Below are 19,033 nucleotides of genomic sequence, written 5' to 3' on the forward strand. Positions count from 1 at the left end.
ATGGTTCCTTTGTACCTCTATAATCCTGAGAGGGTGGGATGGGCCTAGGAAACAAATTCGGTAGCAGGGTTTTGTATGTCAATTATCTATCAACCCTTGCCGAAAGGTAGCGTTTCATATGAGTTTTCTTTTCGATTCCATACGTGCAAAATAATAATTGAGTGTATCGCAATATTTTGCACATTTCTTGGTGCCATTAATTAACCAACAAACATCAATTAATCAATAGATCAATAAATAATTCCAAAAACTAGTTGAATTTGAGAAGCACACGAGAAATAAAGGTGATTGAAACACTATCGCCATCTGTTGAATGCATTATCATGGGTAGCACGCTCAACAGATGGCGATAGTGGCATATGCCTATGAGCGAAAAAGGTGGCGATTTTCAGAGTTGGTTGGAAATGCTAACATGAAGCTTTATGTGATAATTTATTAGCTAGAGAATGATCTTTAGAAGAGAGTAGGTGGATAGTTCCGTTAGAGTACGGAGTGGCGATTTTACCAACCAAGAAAACTTTAAATTGACCATTAATTGCTTATTCAATAAAAAGTATCCAAGAGGTATGTCTGGTTATCTGTGCTATTAGGTTTGGGTAAGTTACTGATCTTAGCGTGTATACCCTGAATTTCGAGTTGTCTCTCGGGAGCGTGTTTCTGTTTTGATTCGTCGTGTTGTGCTCGCGTTTGTTGTGACTTCGTGTACTTCGTTAAATATTTTTTCATCATCATCCTCTGCCTCTCAGTTCAGCCTCACATCCACATCGTTGCATTCCCATTTCCCATTCCCAATCAGTGTTTCGCTTTCGTTTTGTGCTGACACGCAGACAGTACAACGTCAACGTGTGCTCTGGTGAAATAAAAAAATTGTTAAACTGCATATTTCCGAAGAACAAAATCTCACTTTTTGTTTTACGCTGCATAGATTTAGTTGTACACTTAAGCAATATTATCTTTAAGTTGTGGTTCTTATTAAAAAGGTAAGTTCCGATGCTTGTAGGAATGAATACAAACGGGAAATCGTAACCTTTTTTATGATGGGTACAAGAAAAAGTCCTCACTTGTCCAGAAAGACAGAGCAGGAGGGTATGCTACAAAAAAAAATCGTAGCGAGAAAGTGATGGAAGTAAAAGCAACAAGCGATATGTGGAGCAATCAAAAGACAATCAAAATTCTTTTACATAACCTCTCACTCTGATTTTCTCGGTTTTCTTCAGTTCTCCTTTATAGAAATTATTTAATTCAATGTCTTGGTTGATCACATCACAACAAAATCATATTAAATATGCATTCTATTATTGCGTGATCAGTCCCATGTTAACTTTCTTGCAAGTAAAGTGCTTCGCTTAATCAAACTAGTAAATTTCCGTTTTGTACTTGGCAACAATGTTCCTTCTCATTTTGATGCACACAGTGAGTGATTGAAATAGCAACACTTTCTTATAACCCCACTGCAATCTGGTTGACAATCAGGTTGGGTTGATGCTCGATTGTATCGTTTGTGTAATAATTTATTCTCGTGTAACTTTTCAAAAGTAAACAAATCGAGTTAATCGATACAAACTATTCTCGCGTCACTTTTCAAATAGACCAATGTAACAAATGTAAACAAATCGAGCTAAACGATACAAACTATTGCTCTTCTATTATTGTATGTGATTCAAAAACATCCATCCAAATTTACTTTCATTTATTTAAGATAATCATAGGTCAAAAATTGTCCAATGTACAGTTTAAAATGATGGGTACATGATTGTTACTTCGGTCATTCGGACTGTCTAACATGATTGGTGCTCATTTTCTAAAGGTGGGGCCAACCTGAAGTTAGGTACTCTACTCTGAAATCTGTGAAAGGGAATCTAGTATCATGTAGACAAAACGTCCAATGTAACACTCATTGATTATGTCATTGAGAAAAATCGTCCAATGTAACATGCCCGATGTACAACTTGACTTCTCAAATGTCCTATGTGGTTTTTTCTATATTATAGCATGAAATTCAAAGTAAAATTGTGATTTTACAGTTTCTTATTAATTTTCAACGTTATTATTCACTGACTACATTAAAAATGGTATTAAAAAATGTATTGTTTCTAAACAGTTAAAATAATAACCTGTCGAACTTCAACTTCGATTTTCTCAAAATGGTGGATATGTTACATTGGTCTATTTGAAAAGTGACGCGAGTATAGCTCTTCTAACTTGTATGCAGAGCTGCCAGGTGGTTTTATAAAAAATCTGTATCCACTCTATTAAAAAATCTGTATTTTCTGTATTGACGATTTTTTTTTAATTAATCATGTTTTGCTGTTTTACAAATACAGTGCATACAAAATAACCATAAAAAGTGCTTAACCACCTATTCGGGCTATCGTACTAACCATACGGGATATAATTGCGCCATTTGTGATATCGTCCGCACTTATTTATAAGAGTGATATGAAGCCGTTTGAAAATGTATGGAGATTTTAGTTTCTATTCATTATCTTCCTGATAAGCAGTTTAAAATGCAAAAAAGTGCACGAGTTCATTACTATTTGATATTTTTAATATAGATGAATACAATTAATTACATCATTTGTGTGGTAGTTACACCGAAAAGTCGAGAGATGTCGCCCCGCCAGTGCTGGTAAAATCATTTTTGCAGTATGGAGAATATCAGAAAATCCGCAATTTCTTACGAAATACATTTTCAATGCAAGTAAAATGTTTACGAGTACTTGTATTTGTACCATTTTAATGTGCTCGGGCACTTTTCTTGTATTTAACATACATGCTTATATTGGAAATATTCAATTAATACTGTAAATCCCCATACAATCTCAAATCGTTAACTACCAGCTCCATATGCATCCGAAAGCGGTTGGTCCTCTGGTTGTGAATGCTGTCAAAAACACCATAACATGATTAATTGTCGATGGAAATTTGATAGGTTCCCGAGCAGAGGGTGAGAACAAAATGAAAATGAAGAATTATGTTGTTTTCATTATTCCTGATAACTCAAATTGATTTCATTTTGATGGAGTTGATGGCTAACAGAACAAAAATGAGAGCTAAAAGATATGCGAAGAATATCAAAATTATAACATATATTGATATAAGTGAGAACTGCTTGATAACTTATTTTGATATAGATTTTTTTTTCTCAAGCATTTTATAAAAATCTGTATAAATCTGTATTGTAATTTAAAAATCTGTGATAAATCTGTATTCTGTATCGGGTCTGTATTAAGATTAAAAAATCTGTATAATACAGATAAATCTGTATAAATGGCAGCGCTGCTTGTATGTGACACAAAAACACCCTGGATGGGTCTACTCTACTTTCATTTATTTAAGATAATCATAGTTCAAAAATTGTCCGATGCACAGTTTGCAATGATGGGTACGTGATTGTTACTTCGGACATTTAGCTGCCTTATCTCCCTAATAAAGAATTAAATAAAAAATTGATCCGCCTGCCTAACATGATTGTTCTATAACATACCCCAGGAAAGATGATGAAATTAGTAATTTTCACTTTTCTTTTTTTAAGTATTGATAATACACTATGTTTAACGGCGCCGGTGGTGTAGTGGTAAGCGTGATTACCTCTCACCCCAGTAGGCCTGGGTTCAATCCCAGTCGGCGCCGCCGGGATGTTCTGAGGCATAACATCTCTGATCACGCCTTCCTTCGGATGGAAAGTAAAGCCGTTGGTCCCCGGTTCATGAGTTGATGGGTCGATAGGTAGGGTTCAGGTGTGGGAGCTGCCTTCCTGGCACGTCGGTAGCATTGGTGCTCAGCACGGAAAACAAGATCGACGAAAAAAACAAACCAAAGGAAAAAAAAAAAATACACTATGTTTACTTTTATGAAACTATGTATTTACAGGGCTGTTGCAACAGGCGTGGATTTCGCGATTTTCGCGGATTTGTCGCGGATTTGATCTTTCAGTCGCGAAAATCGCGGAATCATTAAATGATGTCGCGGAAATCGCGAAGGGACAGATGTGCTGTCACAAAAATTGTGGAATTTATTATAACGTTTCCGTCCCGGATTACTTTGCTGTGATCAATTTTGTTGTTCACTTGACTCTCAATTTTGACCGGTTCAAACCAAACACACTGCAAATAATCTAGAAATGATCTCAATTCCATAAGTCACACCGGAAATTCCCTGGGGTCTGTCCAATGTGTGACATTCTCATGTGTTTTTTTTTTATTTCCAATATGAACATATTGCCGTGTATACCGGATATTCTAGGCTCTCCAAATCGTCCTGGAGTTCAGTTAATTTTTTTCTACCATATCAACTAAGACTGCAATAATGTCTGTAGTATCGAAATACACTGGAGTCGCTTTTTACGCGGTTTTTTTTTACGCGGATTCCGGAATTTGCGCGGTTTTTTTTTACGCGGATTTTGGTTTTTTTTTACGCGGATTTCAGAATTTACGCGGTATATCGCTTTTTACGCGGTTTTTTCTTACACGGTCTTTTTTTACTCGGTTTTTTTTTACGCGGATTTCGGAATTTACGCGGTTTTTTTTTACGCGGATTCCGGAATTTACGCGGTTTTTTTTACGCGGTTTTTTTTTACGCGGGACGTATCACCCGCGTAAAAAGCGACTCCAGTGTATGTCCAAACAGATTCAAAGTGTCTATGTGGATTGTGCCAGACCTATTTCTACGTATACAAGATGTTATAGGTTCTGAAATCATTCTGGAGATCAGATTATTTTTCTACTAGATCACTCAAGACTAATTCAATATCTGTAGTATCGAAATATGCCCAAACAATTATTTTTATTTGCAGTGTCTATTTGGATCATTCCAACCTATTTCCGTGTATGCCAAATGTTCTAGGATTTCCAAATCGATATTTCGATACTACAGATATTATCCTAGTCTTTGTTGATCTAGTAAAACAAATCATCTGAACTGCAGGACGATTTGGAGAACCTAGATCATCTGGTATACGTGGAAATAAATCATACATTATCCATATAAAAACTGTGTTAAAAATATTTCGTTACTAAAGACATTGTCCCAATCTCGGTTGATCTTTTTTTTTTAATCTTTTTTTTTTTTTTTTTATTAATTTATTTGATAAGGCTCAACCGAATTAACTTTACAGAGCCGAGGATTCTTGGTCACTATACAATACATCTTAAAACTATAGTCAAAAGGTACAACACAATAAACACTTTATCTTCCGCTATCCAAAAAGCATCCTCCATCAGAACTGGAGCCGCTTCCAGTAGTTTCATTGTATGGCAAATTGTTGTATGCCAACGAGGGTCAGAGCGCGTCCATTGCAGCAATGGACACAAAACGTGGTCAGCACTCACACACTCATCACGATACGGTTGCTTTCCAAAGTCGACGACGCATCGACCGAAAGAACTGCTGATGAAGAACAATGAGGAGGACCACACAATGGTTGCTGTCGAGAAAACAGACGATCGCGTAGCACACATCGAGAGTGGCCTGCTTTTGTCGACAGCCGAGTGAACACTGATTTTTTAATCTTTATTTAAGAGATTTTTAGCCACTCTAATAGATCAAATTATCTGAACTCCAGGACGATTTGAAGAACCTTGAACATCTGGATTACTCGGAAATAGATCATGCACGATCCACACTTTGAATCTGATTGGACATTTTTCGATACTACAGACATTATTGCAGTCTTTGTTGATCTAGTAGAACAAATCAACTGATGTCCTGGACGATTTGAAAAACCTACAATTTCCGGTATATACATATTAATAAGTTGCCCATGATCCACAAAGTCACGTATATACGATTCGGTTATGATTTGACAACGAAAAGTGCTAGGTTCAATAAAAAATATGAAAATGTCTCACCATTGGACAGACCCCAATGATAATCCGTGTAAATACAAAACCACGACGTGATCAACAAGTGTGACCTATGAGACTCTGGAATTTCTCGATTATGTGCAGGGTGTTTGGTTTGAATCGGTAAAAAATTGAGAAAACTAGAGCCAAATTAGTTACAACATTTAGGACAGCAAAATAGCATTTTTTTTAAATAATGTTTCATCAAATCTAGGCCGGAATTATTCAATATTGCAGGAATCTCATAATGTAAAGGTGTTTTATTATGTTCACTAATTCCTCAGAATTTATACTATACATAAATAAGTGAAGATGATAGGGGAAATGGCTCTATGTTGGCCTATGGATCTAAGATTTGGCCCATCGCTAAAAATCTGCTATTTATCAATTTTATCTAGATGAACGCGTCATTGGGATGGTACTAATTGATATTTTTGGTCGCTATTGAAATTTTAGTCGATTGCTGAATTTATGTATGGGCCAAAATTAGGGGCATTTAGGCCGACATTCCATCCATTTTCCCTACATCGTTCGGGATGTTTGGATGTAGCCACATCGAACAATAGCACCGCTCCAGTAGCTCCACCATCTTCTTCTTCTTATTCGCATTTCAAGCTTATTGCTTAGTGCATATTAGCTTATTGCGTGCTCTCAACTTAGTGTTCTAAATGCACTTCCACAGTTATTAATTGAGAGCTTTCGATGCCAATACCAATTGCATGAATTTGTATATTGTGTGGCAAGCACAATGATACTTTATGCCCAGGGAAGACGAGAAAAAGATTCCCCCCCCCCCCCCCCCCCCGACCGGACCGGGAATCGAACCCGCCGCCTCCGGCTTGGTAATACCGTGCCCAGGCATGGAAAATCATTTACATTCATTTCATGCAATCATTTACATTCATTTGCCTCTAACTTTTTTCGTCAACAGCAATCTGCAAAATGATGTATAGAGCTTTAGTAGGTTTTGTTATTAGCTACAACTTTTGCCCATGACTCAAATCTGTATCTCTTATGCATCACGAATTAGAGCGGGCAGAACTTGTTACTGTTTTTCAGTGGATGTAAAATACATTCACTGAAAAACAGTAGTGGCTTCTGTTCGCTCTGGTTCGTCATACATAAGAGATAAGGATTTGAGTTGCTGTAGCTAATTTGTAGCTAATAACAAAAGCTCCATACATTCTGTTGATGAAAAAAGTTAGGGGCAAATGAATGTAAATGAATGCACGAAATGAATGCAAATGATTTTCCATGCCTGACCGTGCCTTTACTGACTAGGCTATGAGGCCCCTTGACAGCAGCTCCACCAACCGAGGGGGTATTCAGTCTCGATGATTTCCCGTCGATGGATATCGAACAAAACCAGCCAACGACATCGGGTTAATCATCTCCTGCTTTCACCGGGTTCTCAGCAGAAGAACAACAGCGAAACACCGACAATAAAACCGAGGATCATCACACTTCAAACGTTGAAAGCAACGACGAAAACTCTAGCACCAGCTCATCAAACGCAACAAAGGATTTCATTGAAAATAGCAACAAAGGATTTCATTGAAAATACCAACAAACGCCGGCTGTCGAAACACAGGGAGAACGAAAAAAAGAAAGTACGTGCTGATCAGTGCACCCAGAAGACTGGTCAGCAAACAGATCGTTTAGATGAAAATAATGAAACTTATCAAATAGGGGATAATACGTTTTATTTGAAAAATAAAAGCGGGAAGGGATCTAATTGTTAATAATGGTCATCGCCTCAAGCAATGTCTAATAGGCAAGAGGGAAATAAACGCAATAAAAAAAAATAGTGAATTTGTTTGTAGGTCGGTGATAAACTAGCCAGTTGGCTGAAAATCTTCATAATAAAGTTTAAACATATTGTTTTTTTTTGTAGTATGTAGGATAGTATACTTTTTGTAGGATGATTATCTTTTATTATATGCTAAGCTGGTGTGGAGGAATAAATATGGACAGAATATCATTTCGCGTTTTTATAGCTCTATGTCGCGGATTTGTGGAAAGCTTATAACAGAAAATGAAACCATTGCTATATTTTATGTTTCAACTCTGAATTCACCTTTTATTCAATTGGTCACACCAACTATTAAACATTTGCCGGTAAAATGATCTCAGCTAAAATAATAAAAGATTTACCATTATTCAGCATTATTTTCACGTAGATTATTTATTACTCATATATTTCATGATATTCCAACTTGTTAGTTATGCATGAATGATCCTCATATGAAATCCACAAATCAGAAGTATAGGTTCATATTATAACATTTACAAGACTTTTCTTCCACATACCTGTCCATTTTACCCTATCACGACCCTATCTTAAGACGTGGATTTATTGCTAATGAGAGGGGGGCGACCCCGGCGTAGTGGTTAGCATCCATACCTCTCACTCCAAAGTCACGAGTTCAAATCTCACCCCCGGACAAGTCACGAATGACCCAAGAGCGTTAAAGTGACTATAATTAAAAAAAAAAAAATGCCGGTTCGCACATTTCTGATTGATATTGTGAATAATAATAATACTTATTAAGTAAATGGGGCCTCAGATAGCCTAGTCGGTAAAGGCACGGTATTACCGGCGTGTTCGATTCCCTGTCCGACCGAGGTAATGATCTTTCGGGTAGGACATTTTCTCGATTTCCCTGGGCATTGCGTATCATTGTGCTTGAAACAATATAAAAATTCATGCATTTGTTGGCATAGAAAGCTCTCAATTAATAACTGTGGAAGTGCACCTAGAACACTTAGTTGAGAGCTGGCCGGCATAATGTTCGCTGCAGAAGCTCTTTCGTCTAGCCTAAAAGAAGAAGTAAATGTTATCAAATATCATCAATTTTTTAAATATATTTCATTGCAGGAAAATTAATCATATGCCTTTAAGTTCTAATAAAAGTTCATGGATTATTCATCCATCTTACTGGGTCCTGCTTGGTAATAGTTGAGTTTGAAATAATAATTAGTATTTCATATTACACTCTTTCTACCATACCCCTAAGAGACGAACCAGTCCACGACTGAAAGTCTCATTAATAAAGTTAACCTAACCTAACCTTCTACCATACCCTGAACTTCTGAAGCTGCTGGGCTCCAATAACTTAAAACATTAAAACTACAATGATTGTATTTGTGAATGCTGTGGAGTTGTGACTCTGGAAAACAGTGGATAATCACCCATATTCTTGTTTTCGTTCGAACCGTATTTTCCATACAAAAAACTTTTTTTTGTATGGAAAATACGGTTCGAACGAAAACGAGAACATAGGCAAATATCTGTATAAAAACATAGATTATCCGTATATATACTACTCGTATGGTTGTTTCAAATAGTTTCTTTTTCCTAAACATCAAGAGTTTGAAAATCCTGACTTAAAAGTTATGGTTCCAAAGAAAATTTTGAAGATATTAGATTTAGACAATAAATTGTTTGAGAATCTACTCTGATAAAATTTCGAAGATTGTTTTTATGTGTCCCACACATGAATTTTTGCAATGTGATCAACAAATAATATCTATGTGTCGGGCACATACTTAATATGTGTACACATAAAAGCCATGTGTAACCACAAATACTATTCATTTGACTCATACATTTCATATGTGCTTCTATGTGAATTCTGTTTATGTAAAAATCATGTGGAATTTTACATGGAAATTCGCTATTAAAAATGTGTGGAATTCTATTAGTGTGCATCTGCAGATACCTATTAAGTAGTGGTGGGCTCTAAAATCGGTCCTATAAAGCATTATGTTTTCTAATATTAATAATTTGAGATTGAGGCAAACAGTTATTCATCATATGTTTGGTTATATTATCCAGTGGTAAAATTTTATTGATTTAAGTTTTTAATTTTATGTTCATAAACTCTTAATGTGATTTAGCGGCTAAATCGCTAATCCGCTAGCCGTTAAAATACATTTCAGGTTAATTATCTCAAAACCAAAACATGTTAATCTGAAATTATAAACGTTAGAAAAATTAATGATGGGGAAATGAATGTTATGTCAGCCTAAATGCTCCTAATTTGGGCCCATGCATAAATTTTCAATAGCGACTTAAAATATCCATTACTACCGTCCCAATGACGCGTGCATTTAGATAAAATTGATAAATAGCAGATGTTTAGCTATAGGCCCAATCTAAAATCCATAGGACAACATTAGAGCCATTTCCCCTACATCCGAAAGTATGATTTTGTGCCTAACTGTGTTATTAAGAATGTTAAACAGCTTGGAACAAATTGAAAGATCCAAAGTCAACTTTAAAAAAATCTGTTCCACTTTAGGAACACATTTATTTAAACATCCCAGACTTGGGGATATGTTCATGATCTGGGACATTTCAGATGCACATTAAAATTTTCGTAATTCTATGACTCAACATTATTACAATTACTCACAGACTTTGCAAAAACTCTCATTGCCAAGTACTATTTAGACTAAAAGGGTAAAATCTTAAACCTGGTTTAATGTGTAAGCGGAGGTGAGAAGAAATAGGCCCTAAGGCTTAGGCCATTATTACCTATAATAGTTTTGACACAGACAAACAGGCATAACACTGGCAATTTGTTCATCGAACACGCATTTAACGGTCAATTTAAATGTTTTTAGTTGGTAATACCGCCACCTGTGGCGCGCATAGTCAATAACCCTTGCGTTTGACGTTTACACACTACCGCCATCTGTTCAGCGTACTACCCATCACAGTATACTCAACAGATGGCGGTAGTGTTTTAGCAACGATTTTTTAAATTGAAAAGTATTCAATGTGTTATGTCTGTTTGTCTGTGGTTTTGAGGTTGTCTTTAGATTTTTTTTAAATATACACTGAAGTCGCTTTTTACGCGGGAATACGAGCAGCGTAAAAAAGGGTAAAAACCAGCTGTGGATTCAAAATACAGATGGATTTCAATTTGAAAAAGAAAACTAAACATTTTAAATATATTTTTTTAATTATGCTACACACTTAGATTTTTTGCCGAGATTGGCACCACCGAGCAGACCTGACATTTATTTTTACTGAGATCTCAGCAAAATTTATGTTTGTTAGCCGATATCTCGGCAAAATTTCCATTTGTTAACCAAATCTCGGCAAATTTTTCACTGACATCCAGCAAAATAGATTGCCGAGCTGCTCGGTGGTGCCTATCTCGACAAAAAAATCTATGTGTGTACTTTTGATGAAATTACATGCTGGAATGTTTGTAAATAATATTATGTCGTTCTAGGGTTCTAGCTCCAGACGATTTTTTTTTGCATGGTTTCGATGTTAGCATCTTTCCGTAAATAATATAAAATAGAATTTTTTCAATAGTTTTTCACATGGAATCATTTAGGGAGTATTGATTCTTATTGGCAACATAGATTTCTGTAACAACCCTGTACACGTTATAAGACTAATGACAGTCTTCAGTCATTTTTTTTGGTTATAGATTAATTTTATACTGCGTAGGTAGAAAGGCTTATGTTATCTTCAACATATGTGTTAAATATTGAAGTAATATGTTTCCCGGGCAGTAAAGTTAGTTTTTTTTCCATTGCTTTATTATTTAGATATTTATCCAGATCTCCGTTTTACAGATTTAGCTAACCTTTATTGGGTTTCGTGGCAGTGACTTCATACTGAGCTGCAAAACGCAATGGCCAACGTTGCTAAGAAAGAACTCTCAGAGGAGGCTGAAGCTGCTATTTCAGTGCTTCGAGCTTTAGTTTCCTCCAAAAAAGGAGCGTCTACCGTGCAGAGCATATTGAATGATTATCGTGAACTGGAAGGTGGGCCGCTCATGTACAGGAAATTTGGTTTCGCCAATGCCGACGATTTCCTTAAATCAACTGGGGAATTCATCGTGCAGAACAGGATGGGCGAGGTAAGTTAGAAATTTATTAAGCTAAGTCGCGTTTCTCTTATTCTTTCGCAAATTTCATTTTAGACCGTTGTATTCGTCAAACCTAGCAAGGAATCAGCACATATTCTCAAAATGGTTGCAGCACAGAAGGGTACGAAAACTAGAAAGTCAGGATTTTCAATTCTGCGGCAGCCACAGAAACGAACGGGAGGAAATAATTGGAACCCGAGTGCATATAACAAAATGTATTCCCAAATGCCGAACAAGAGAAGATATCTCCCACAATCTCAAACCCAGTACCAACAGCGATACAACAATACAAACAATCCTTTGAAGCCGTTCTTTCAGAATTCTGCTACAAACTGGTCGAATAACATTCGTTACAATATCCCACATAACAACAGCAACGGTAATCCGCTTAGGCCTCTAATGTCACTCAAAATTGTGCCACCGTCAACACAAAATAACAAGTTCCACAATGCTCAACTAAATCAGACCAGTCAACGGTACAGCCGAATCGAGCCAAATAATAATAACTCCACTGCCAAAAACTTTAACAAGAACACGCAAAGCCCTACTAAACCGAACCAAGCGACGCTTCTTTCAAATGATCTGCGACACAAACTCAACGAACGAGGTCCTCAGCAGTATCAGAGACAGTCTTCTGCATTGGAATTACAAAATCGACTTAATCAACAAGAGCCGGTTCGGTTGACAGAGCATGGAAATGATTCGAACAGCTTTACTCCAATGAAATCTTCAGTTAAAGATGCTACTCAGAAAGTGATGTCTGATGTCATCGTTAGTAATCAGATTCATCCGACACACATGGCACCTGCTGTACAGTCAACAGAGGAAAATCGGAGCGTAAATTCCAGACTACAAGTGACGAAGGATGTAACACCTACATCGCCTCCTACTCCAGAAATGACCAAGGTTTATCCTGTATATGATGTTACGATGCGTGTTGATATTCATCCGAACAGTATACCATCTACGCCAACTTCCGTGGTATCTACAATAACTGCTCCCAAAACAGTGCAAGATCGACTCAAGATACACCAGCAAGTTGATAGCTCAGATTTGGAAAAAGCGGCTAGAGTAGTTGCTCCGCTTTCACCTGCACTTAAACCAGCTGATTTGGACTCCAAGGTTAGTGCTGATAACTCCAAAAGTATCACATCTTTTCTTGTCATGTTTGTATTATTTCACCCTAATAGTCCCCGACGCCTGTTCCATTAACACCACCTGCTGCAACGAATCCAAATCGTCCGAAAGAACCTTTTAACTGGAATCAACCGTTGGCGACACCGGTAGAGATGTTGTATAAATATGCAAAGTACAACGATCTTCCTCGACCCATGTACACGTACTTCAAATTGAGCAACATGCGTATACAATGCCGCGTAATGGTATTTATTTACTCTGTTATTTAACACAGCGGAAGTGGAACACAGCGGAAGCGGAACGGCTGCGGCAGCGGAAAAGCCTAACGGATTGAAAACTAGTTAGAATCAAATCGACTTCGATTAGGCATCTTCGTGTCATTTGTGACAACTGTCAAACTCTCCGTTTCCGTTCCGCTTCCGCCCACATTGCGTTTGGGTCTTTAATGTGCTGATATCAGTTTTGTTATTGACATTAACGCCGTTAACGTCTGGGCCAACTTTAATAGGACTTTGCATTGCAGACGTTACTTCGACGCAGTAACGTCATGGACAACCCTGTCTGATAGGTCTGATATGCGGTTTTTAACATAAATCTTGACATGTGACTATTTGATATATCAAGTTACGCGATGATAACTATAAACAGGGTTGACATGTTATAACGTAGCTTTTTGGGCAAGGATATCCCTTTTCCTGTATTCCATTGAAACGGATTTTCCTCACATTTTTTTAAATGTTAAATCCGTTTGGAAATAAAAGCGCGTTAATTAATTAGGTACATACCGACATACCGACATACCTTTTTTTAAATTCTTTATTTAAGAGATTTTTAGCCGAAGGCTAGTTCATCTCTACCGACATACCTATCTTCTTTGCATTTTAAGCTTATTGCTTATCGCATGTTAGTTAATTGCGTGCTCTCAAACTTAGTGTTTTAAATCATGCCGGTATTACCCGAGCTGTTAATATGAAGACGGGAAACATATTTTGGGAAACCAGGAAAAAAAAACGGGAGAAAACCGGGTGTTTAATTTCGTAGATTGAGTAGCAACCCTGCGTCAAGGCAACTGTTCTGTGAAGTAGGTGAAGTACGAATCAACAAAATGTTATTGTGCAAATTGCAATGAAAACCATAAATCTATGTTTTGTAAATGCTAAGCTCGCAAACGGGTTTTATAATTTCATATTAAACGACACGTTGGAAACTAAACGTTTCCAATCAAATACAAAATCTTCATTTATACCTACTGGTTATAGCGATAAAGCTTAAACTGACAAGATACAGAGAAAAATAGTCGATATATGTTGGTAAACCTAGTAAATGTATTTTTTAAGATACTTTTTTATGACTGGCTGTAAAGCGTTACAAAATAGGAAAGACATAGGTAGATATTTTTTTAAACGAACAAAAGGGACGGAAACGAGGATATGGGTGATTGTATGGAACGTATAATTTATTTTGATACATCTTATGTAAAGTAGAATAGCATTCTGAACCATGTTTTGTGTTTTGTGTGTGTGTAGTCAATAATTATTTGGGTTTATAGGAAGAAAGCCAGTTTTGTGTTGGTGGATCAAGTGATATTACAGAATGCGCAAAAAAAAATGCGAATATCTGCATACATTTTGTATGAAAAAGGTTGCATTTTTTTATGGCGCATACTGTAGATCTCTACTATAATTTTGCAGAACTAAAGCTATTTTGTAATTGTCACTAGGTGAACGGTTCAACATACTCTACATATCCGGAAGATATCGCCAACGAGTTCGAGGGTCAATTTACCGCAGCCCAAATTGCTATCGAGAATATCAAACGTGATGAAGAGCGAAATAATTATTCCGTTTGTCTCGATTCGGATTACGAAATCGCTACAAAAATCCACGAGCTGTTGCTTCAGTATCCTCACGGAATGTTCACCAAAAATATTCCCGAAGCTTTCAGGAAAGCACATCAAGTGTTGCTACCGGATCACTGGGAATTCATCATTATGTCACACACTCATATGTTCTCCAAGGAGGAAACAATCGTGTTTGCCAATGTTTGCGAAGAAAATGGTTCCAATAATTCTTCGCCTTCGATCACTTCGGAAGCAAAAAGCATGGCTGCTAATGTGCTCCAACTTCCGTGGAGCGAGCAGTACTGGAATCTATACATTACTAATCCGGTTTCAACAGTGGAAATATGGGCGCGACTTGTTGGTCCTCAATTTAGTGACCGAATGGACGCACTTATAACGGATATAGAGCTAAGCATGATGGGCGATGATAAGCGCAAGCCTAAAACCGTTGCAGTCGGAGAGTACTATTTGGTGTCCACCACTGATTGTTGGTATCGCGTACGAGCTGAAGGGATCGATTTCGGAAGTAATTACTGCATTTGCTTTTTCATTGACATCGGCGAGTGGGAACGCGTAGCATTGGATGAGATCTATGTGTGCGATGCAAAATATTTGAAACTGCCAGGACAATCAGTGTGTTTCACCCTAGATGGCCTCGAAGATTTCGGCGAAAACCCGAAAGCAAAATCACACCTGGATAACTTGATCAGCGGAAAGGTATGCATCGGCGAAATTCTTACTCAGAGAAAAGAGTATGAAAAAGATGGTGTGGGTAGTTTCGGTGATGTCCGAATCAAAATGATTCTGTACGATACTTCATCTGACGAAGACGTTAACTTGAACCCGGTGATATTAAAACATATTTGTGATGATACACCTGTGCCAGAATTGAACCGAAAAGGCGTAACCACAGTGATCGTCACGCACGTCGATGATTCCGGTGATGTATACTGTCAGCTCAAAGATGACGCAATGGTTTACATACAGGTCAGTACCAATTAATACAGTAGAAATTAACAATAAATACTTACCTATATCATTTTGTGGCAGAAACTCATAAACAATTTGGTAAAGTCGAACGCATTGGATGGGACACATCGTGGCCTTTACAAAGTAAAATCCGCTGAACAGCAATTGTACTTGGTACAAGACGAAAAGGATAAACGATGGTATCGGGCGTCATTGGAGGCAGAAGAATCTGGTCCGTTTTGCCGAATGCTGTATGTTGACATAGGGGCCAAAAAGTCTGTCAACGTTTCGAACATTTATCGTTTGGAAACGTTGAGTGTTGCTCTAAGCCGTTACCCTACCCAAGCCGTCAGAATGAAAATGTTTGATATTCCTGACGTAACTGACTACCTGCTGTCTAGGATGCGCGTTCTACTAAAAACGGGACTTACTGCTATGGTTAGTACATGGATTTGCTTTTAAATAAACGATTTTTACTGAAAGGTTGTTGTAGGTTAAGTTGGCTGCCTTGTCGATCATACCTTTGGTAAAGATCTACATGCACCTCGAGCAGAATAATATACTGGTTTGTGTCAACGATAGTATTCGATCAGAGATGGAATTGGAAATAGGTTCAGAAGTGATTAGTAACCCACGAATCGCTGCATATGAAAGTAGTAACACATCGATCGGCAGTTCTGTCAAGTTAAATACGAGCTTTGTAACAGACTACTCCATTGAAAGTTGTGAAGCAGCAGAGCTGTCCAAAAGTTTCAGAGGACTTAATATTGAACAACGTAAGCTTAGCAGCCCAGTTCCATCGCAGGTAACTCCCAAGTTGGCAAAATATCCTCTGCCAGCTGTTGGTGAGTTGTTTGGTGTATTTGTTACAATCGCCTCCAATCCTAACTATTTCATTGTGCAACCATATATGCACGCAAAAGAATTGAACCAAATGATGGTCGATTTACAAGCATACTGTAAAACCAAAGCACAACCCGTGCCGAAGGATAGTGTTCAGCAGGGAGAAGTGTATGCAGGTTACAATACCGATGATGGTCACTGGTATAGGTTAGTATTTGTACTAGAAAGTTATGAGGCAAGAAATACTGATTATTAATCCTTCTTTTCAGAGTTTTGGCGGTTAATATTCTGTGTGGACCCATCCATGTCTACTTTTGTGACTTTGGGCAAATTCGAGTTGTGGACAGTGAATCATTGCGAATTCTTCCTCCCCAATCACGCATTCTTCCGCAGCAGGCCGTGAAAGCTAAATTACATGGTACGAACTCGTTATGAATTTAAAGAATTCATGGAATTAATTCACTATGTCTTCATAGGTATCCAACCCCTACACGGCGACTGGAGCACGGAGGACGCAGTTCGATTCCAGCAAATTACCGTTGATAAGAAATTTGCTAGTTACATCTGCAATATTCTAACTGACGAAATTAATCCAAATGAGGAAATCGTTGATTTAATGTTAATTGACGTTTCGACTGACGAGGATATTTTCATACACAAGATTTTGGTAGATGAGAAACGGGCTGTGTTGACCGGTAAGTAGTTGGAATCGGTTACACTAGCTGAAACCGGCATATGATATGCAGTAAGGCCAAAATGTAACCGTTGTGTCAAGCGGATCGGAAAGAAAATAAGAATTATTGTTATTATTTTTCTTTATATTCAATCTAACGCATCGCTTTGTTAAAAGCGCGCACTAAGGCGGTAGGCTGAGTGTTCATCCACACTTGTGTCCATAAGGTTAGCTCCAGTGACTGCTTTACAAAACTGGCGCAAGGAAAGATAAAGAAAGAGGAACAGTTTTGACGCTCTTATTTGATGGTCAAATAGATAATGTGTGATGGAAAATTGCGTTGGATAGTATAATAAATATTACCTTTCCAGGGTATGTATAATATTGTATCAAAGCAGTACACTTTACAGATTCTACATTCTGCTTTGGTAACTTGAAGAAAGCAGACTGCTTAGAATGACGAAAATTCTAAACCAATAATCAATGACAAATGTAAAATTGAAACACAATTAAAAAAAGAGAGAAAAAAAAACATTTACTATGTCTATTGTAATAAAGAGTCCTATGCGTTAAATGGTATCCCGTTTGGTTTGTTAAAGTTTGAAATGAAAAAGTATACTGTATTCTGAGAGCAGCTTCAAACACAGGGAAAACATTATCTTGACATTTTTTTTCGTAACATACATTTGACGTGATAGGAACTGAGATATTTTCATTTTGAAACTTCTTATCTGGCATAAGGACGTTTGATATACTGGACATTTGGCATAACGGACATTTGGCATAACGGACATTTTCACACATGAGCAGGTCTTCCGAAGTCTTTAATTACCATGGAAGAACGTAATTTACCTTGACAATCAGGCTAACGCCTTGTTGCCCTCTGCTGTCCGAAGAAATCGTCTCTACTCTACTCGATCCACGTCGCCAGCATCGTAGTCTCCGAAGGGTCTGCAGATCGCCTTCTACTTGGTCGATTCACCTTGCCCGCTGCGCGCCTCTTCTTCCAGTTGGGTCACTTTTGAGAACTATTTACAGGGGCGTCGTCCGGAAATGGAAGAACGTGGATATTGTGTAAGAACGAGCAGCAATTAAAAGAAGGAACAATCATATATTGTAAATTAACTCTCAAAAACTTTCAAACATATATCGAATAATACAAATTATGCCAAGTGTCCATTATGCCAAATGCACCAGACCTGTCGACATTTTGTCTTTTTGACTTTTTGCCATGTCTTTGATCTTGAGTCCCGCAGACTTTTTTTTTAATTCTTTATTAACCTTTCAGTACTCGCGTCTAAAGAGCCTGAATTTATAAAGAGACGACATGTCAAAATTGGAACAATCGACTATCTGTCAAAGTCATACGAAAAGTCATTCCAATCGAGCAGAAGACCTGTCAAATGGATAAGATGTCGTCTCTTTATAAATTCAGGCTCTTTACTCGCGTCAACTTTTGTAACACGAGGACTCGCGTTGTACAAAATACAACATTATGTTATTTTCACACCTAATATTCTACAAAATATTCTTCAAGTATTGATCTATTGAACATGGGTATTACTTTTCTTGGAACATATTTAGTTTCAGATTGAGCGAGTTCCAAAGTCAGTAGGTTTTTAATTATGTATATGTTTCTTGTTTTACTTTGTTTAGAAGTCCCGCTTACACAGTTGTGATACAACACGCCTTATATCGTTTTACTGAATATAAATAAGCAAGCAAATGAAATTTTACTTTTTACTGATCATCCTTTTCTCAATTCAATGGTGTTTGTAGAATATACATTCGGTGTAATGACATAGGGCTACAAACGGATTAAGCAGGAGAAGGG

General features: G+C 37.3%; 1 protein-coding gene across 1 annotated transcript; it reads left to right on the forward strand.

Moving 5' to 3' along the window:
* The first annotated feature begins 804 nt into the window (after positions 1 to 804).
* Positions 805 to 18,462, forward strand: tapas. Its single transcript, XM_065235992.1, has 9 exons — positions 805 to 980; positions 11,442 to 11,728; positions 11,792 to 12,859; positions 12,928 to 13,119; positions 14,595 to 15,701; positions 15,765 to 16,121; positions 16,177 to 16,733; positions 16,796 to 16,944; positions 17,003 to 18,462. The coding sequence occupies exons 2-9, from the start codon at positions 11,501 to 11,503 to the stop codon at positions 17,227 to 17,229; spliced, it is 3,885 nt and encodes a 1,294-aa protein (XP_065092064.1). The 5' UTR covers positions 805 to 980; positions 11,442 to 11,500; the 3' UTR covers positions 17,230 to 18,462.
* The last annotated feature ends 571 nt before the right edge of the window (positions 18,463 to 19,033 follow it).

The sequence above is a fragment of the Ochlerotatus camptorhynchus genome, unplaced genomic scaffold, assembly GCF_037179485.1.
Source record: "Ochlerotatus camptorhynchus isolate MF236.1 unplaced genomic scaffold, CSIRO-AGI_Acam_v1.1 ptg000513l, whole genome shotgun sequence".
In the NCBI taxonomy this organism is placed as follows: Eukaryota; Metazoa; Arthropoda; class Insecta; order Diptera; family Culicidae; genus Ochlerotatus; species Ochlerotatus camptorhynchus.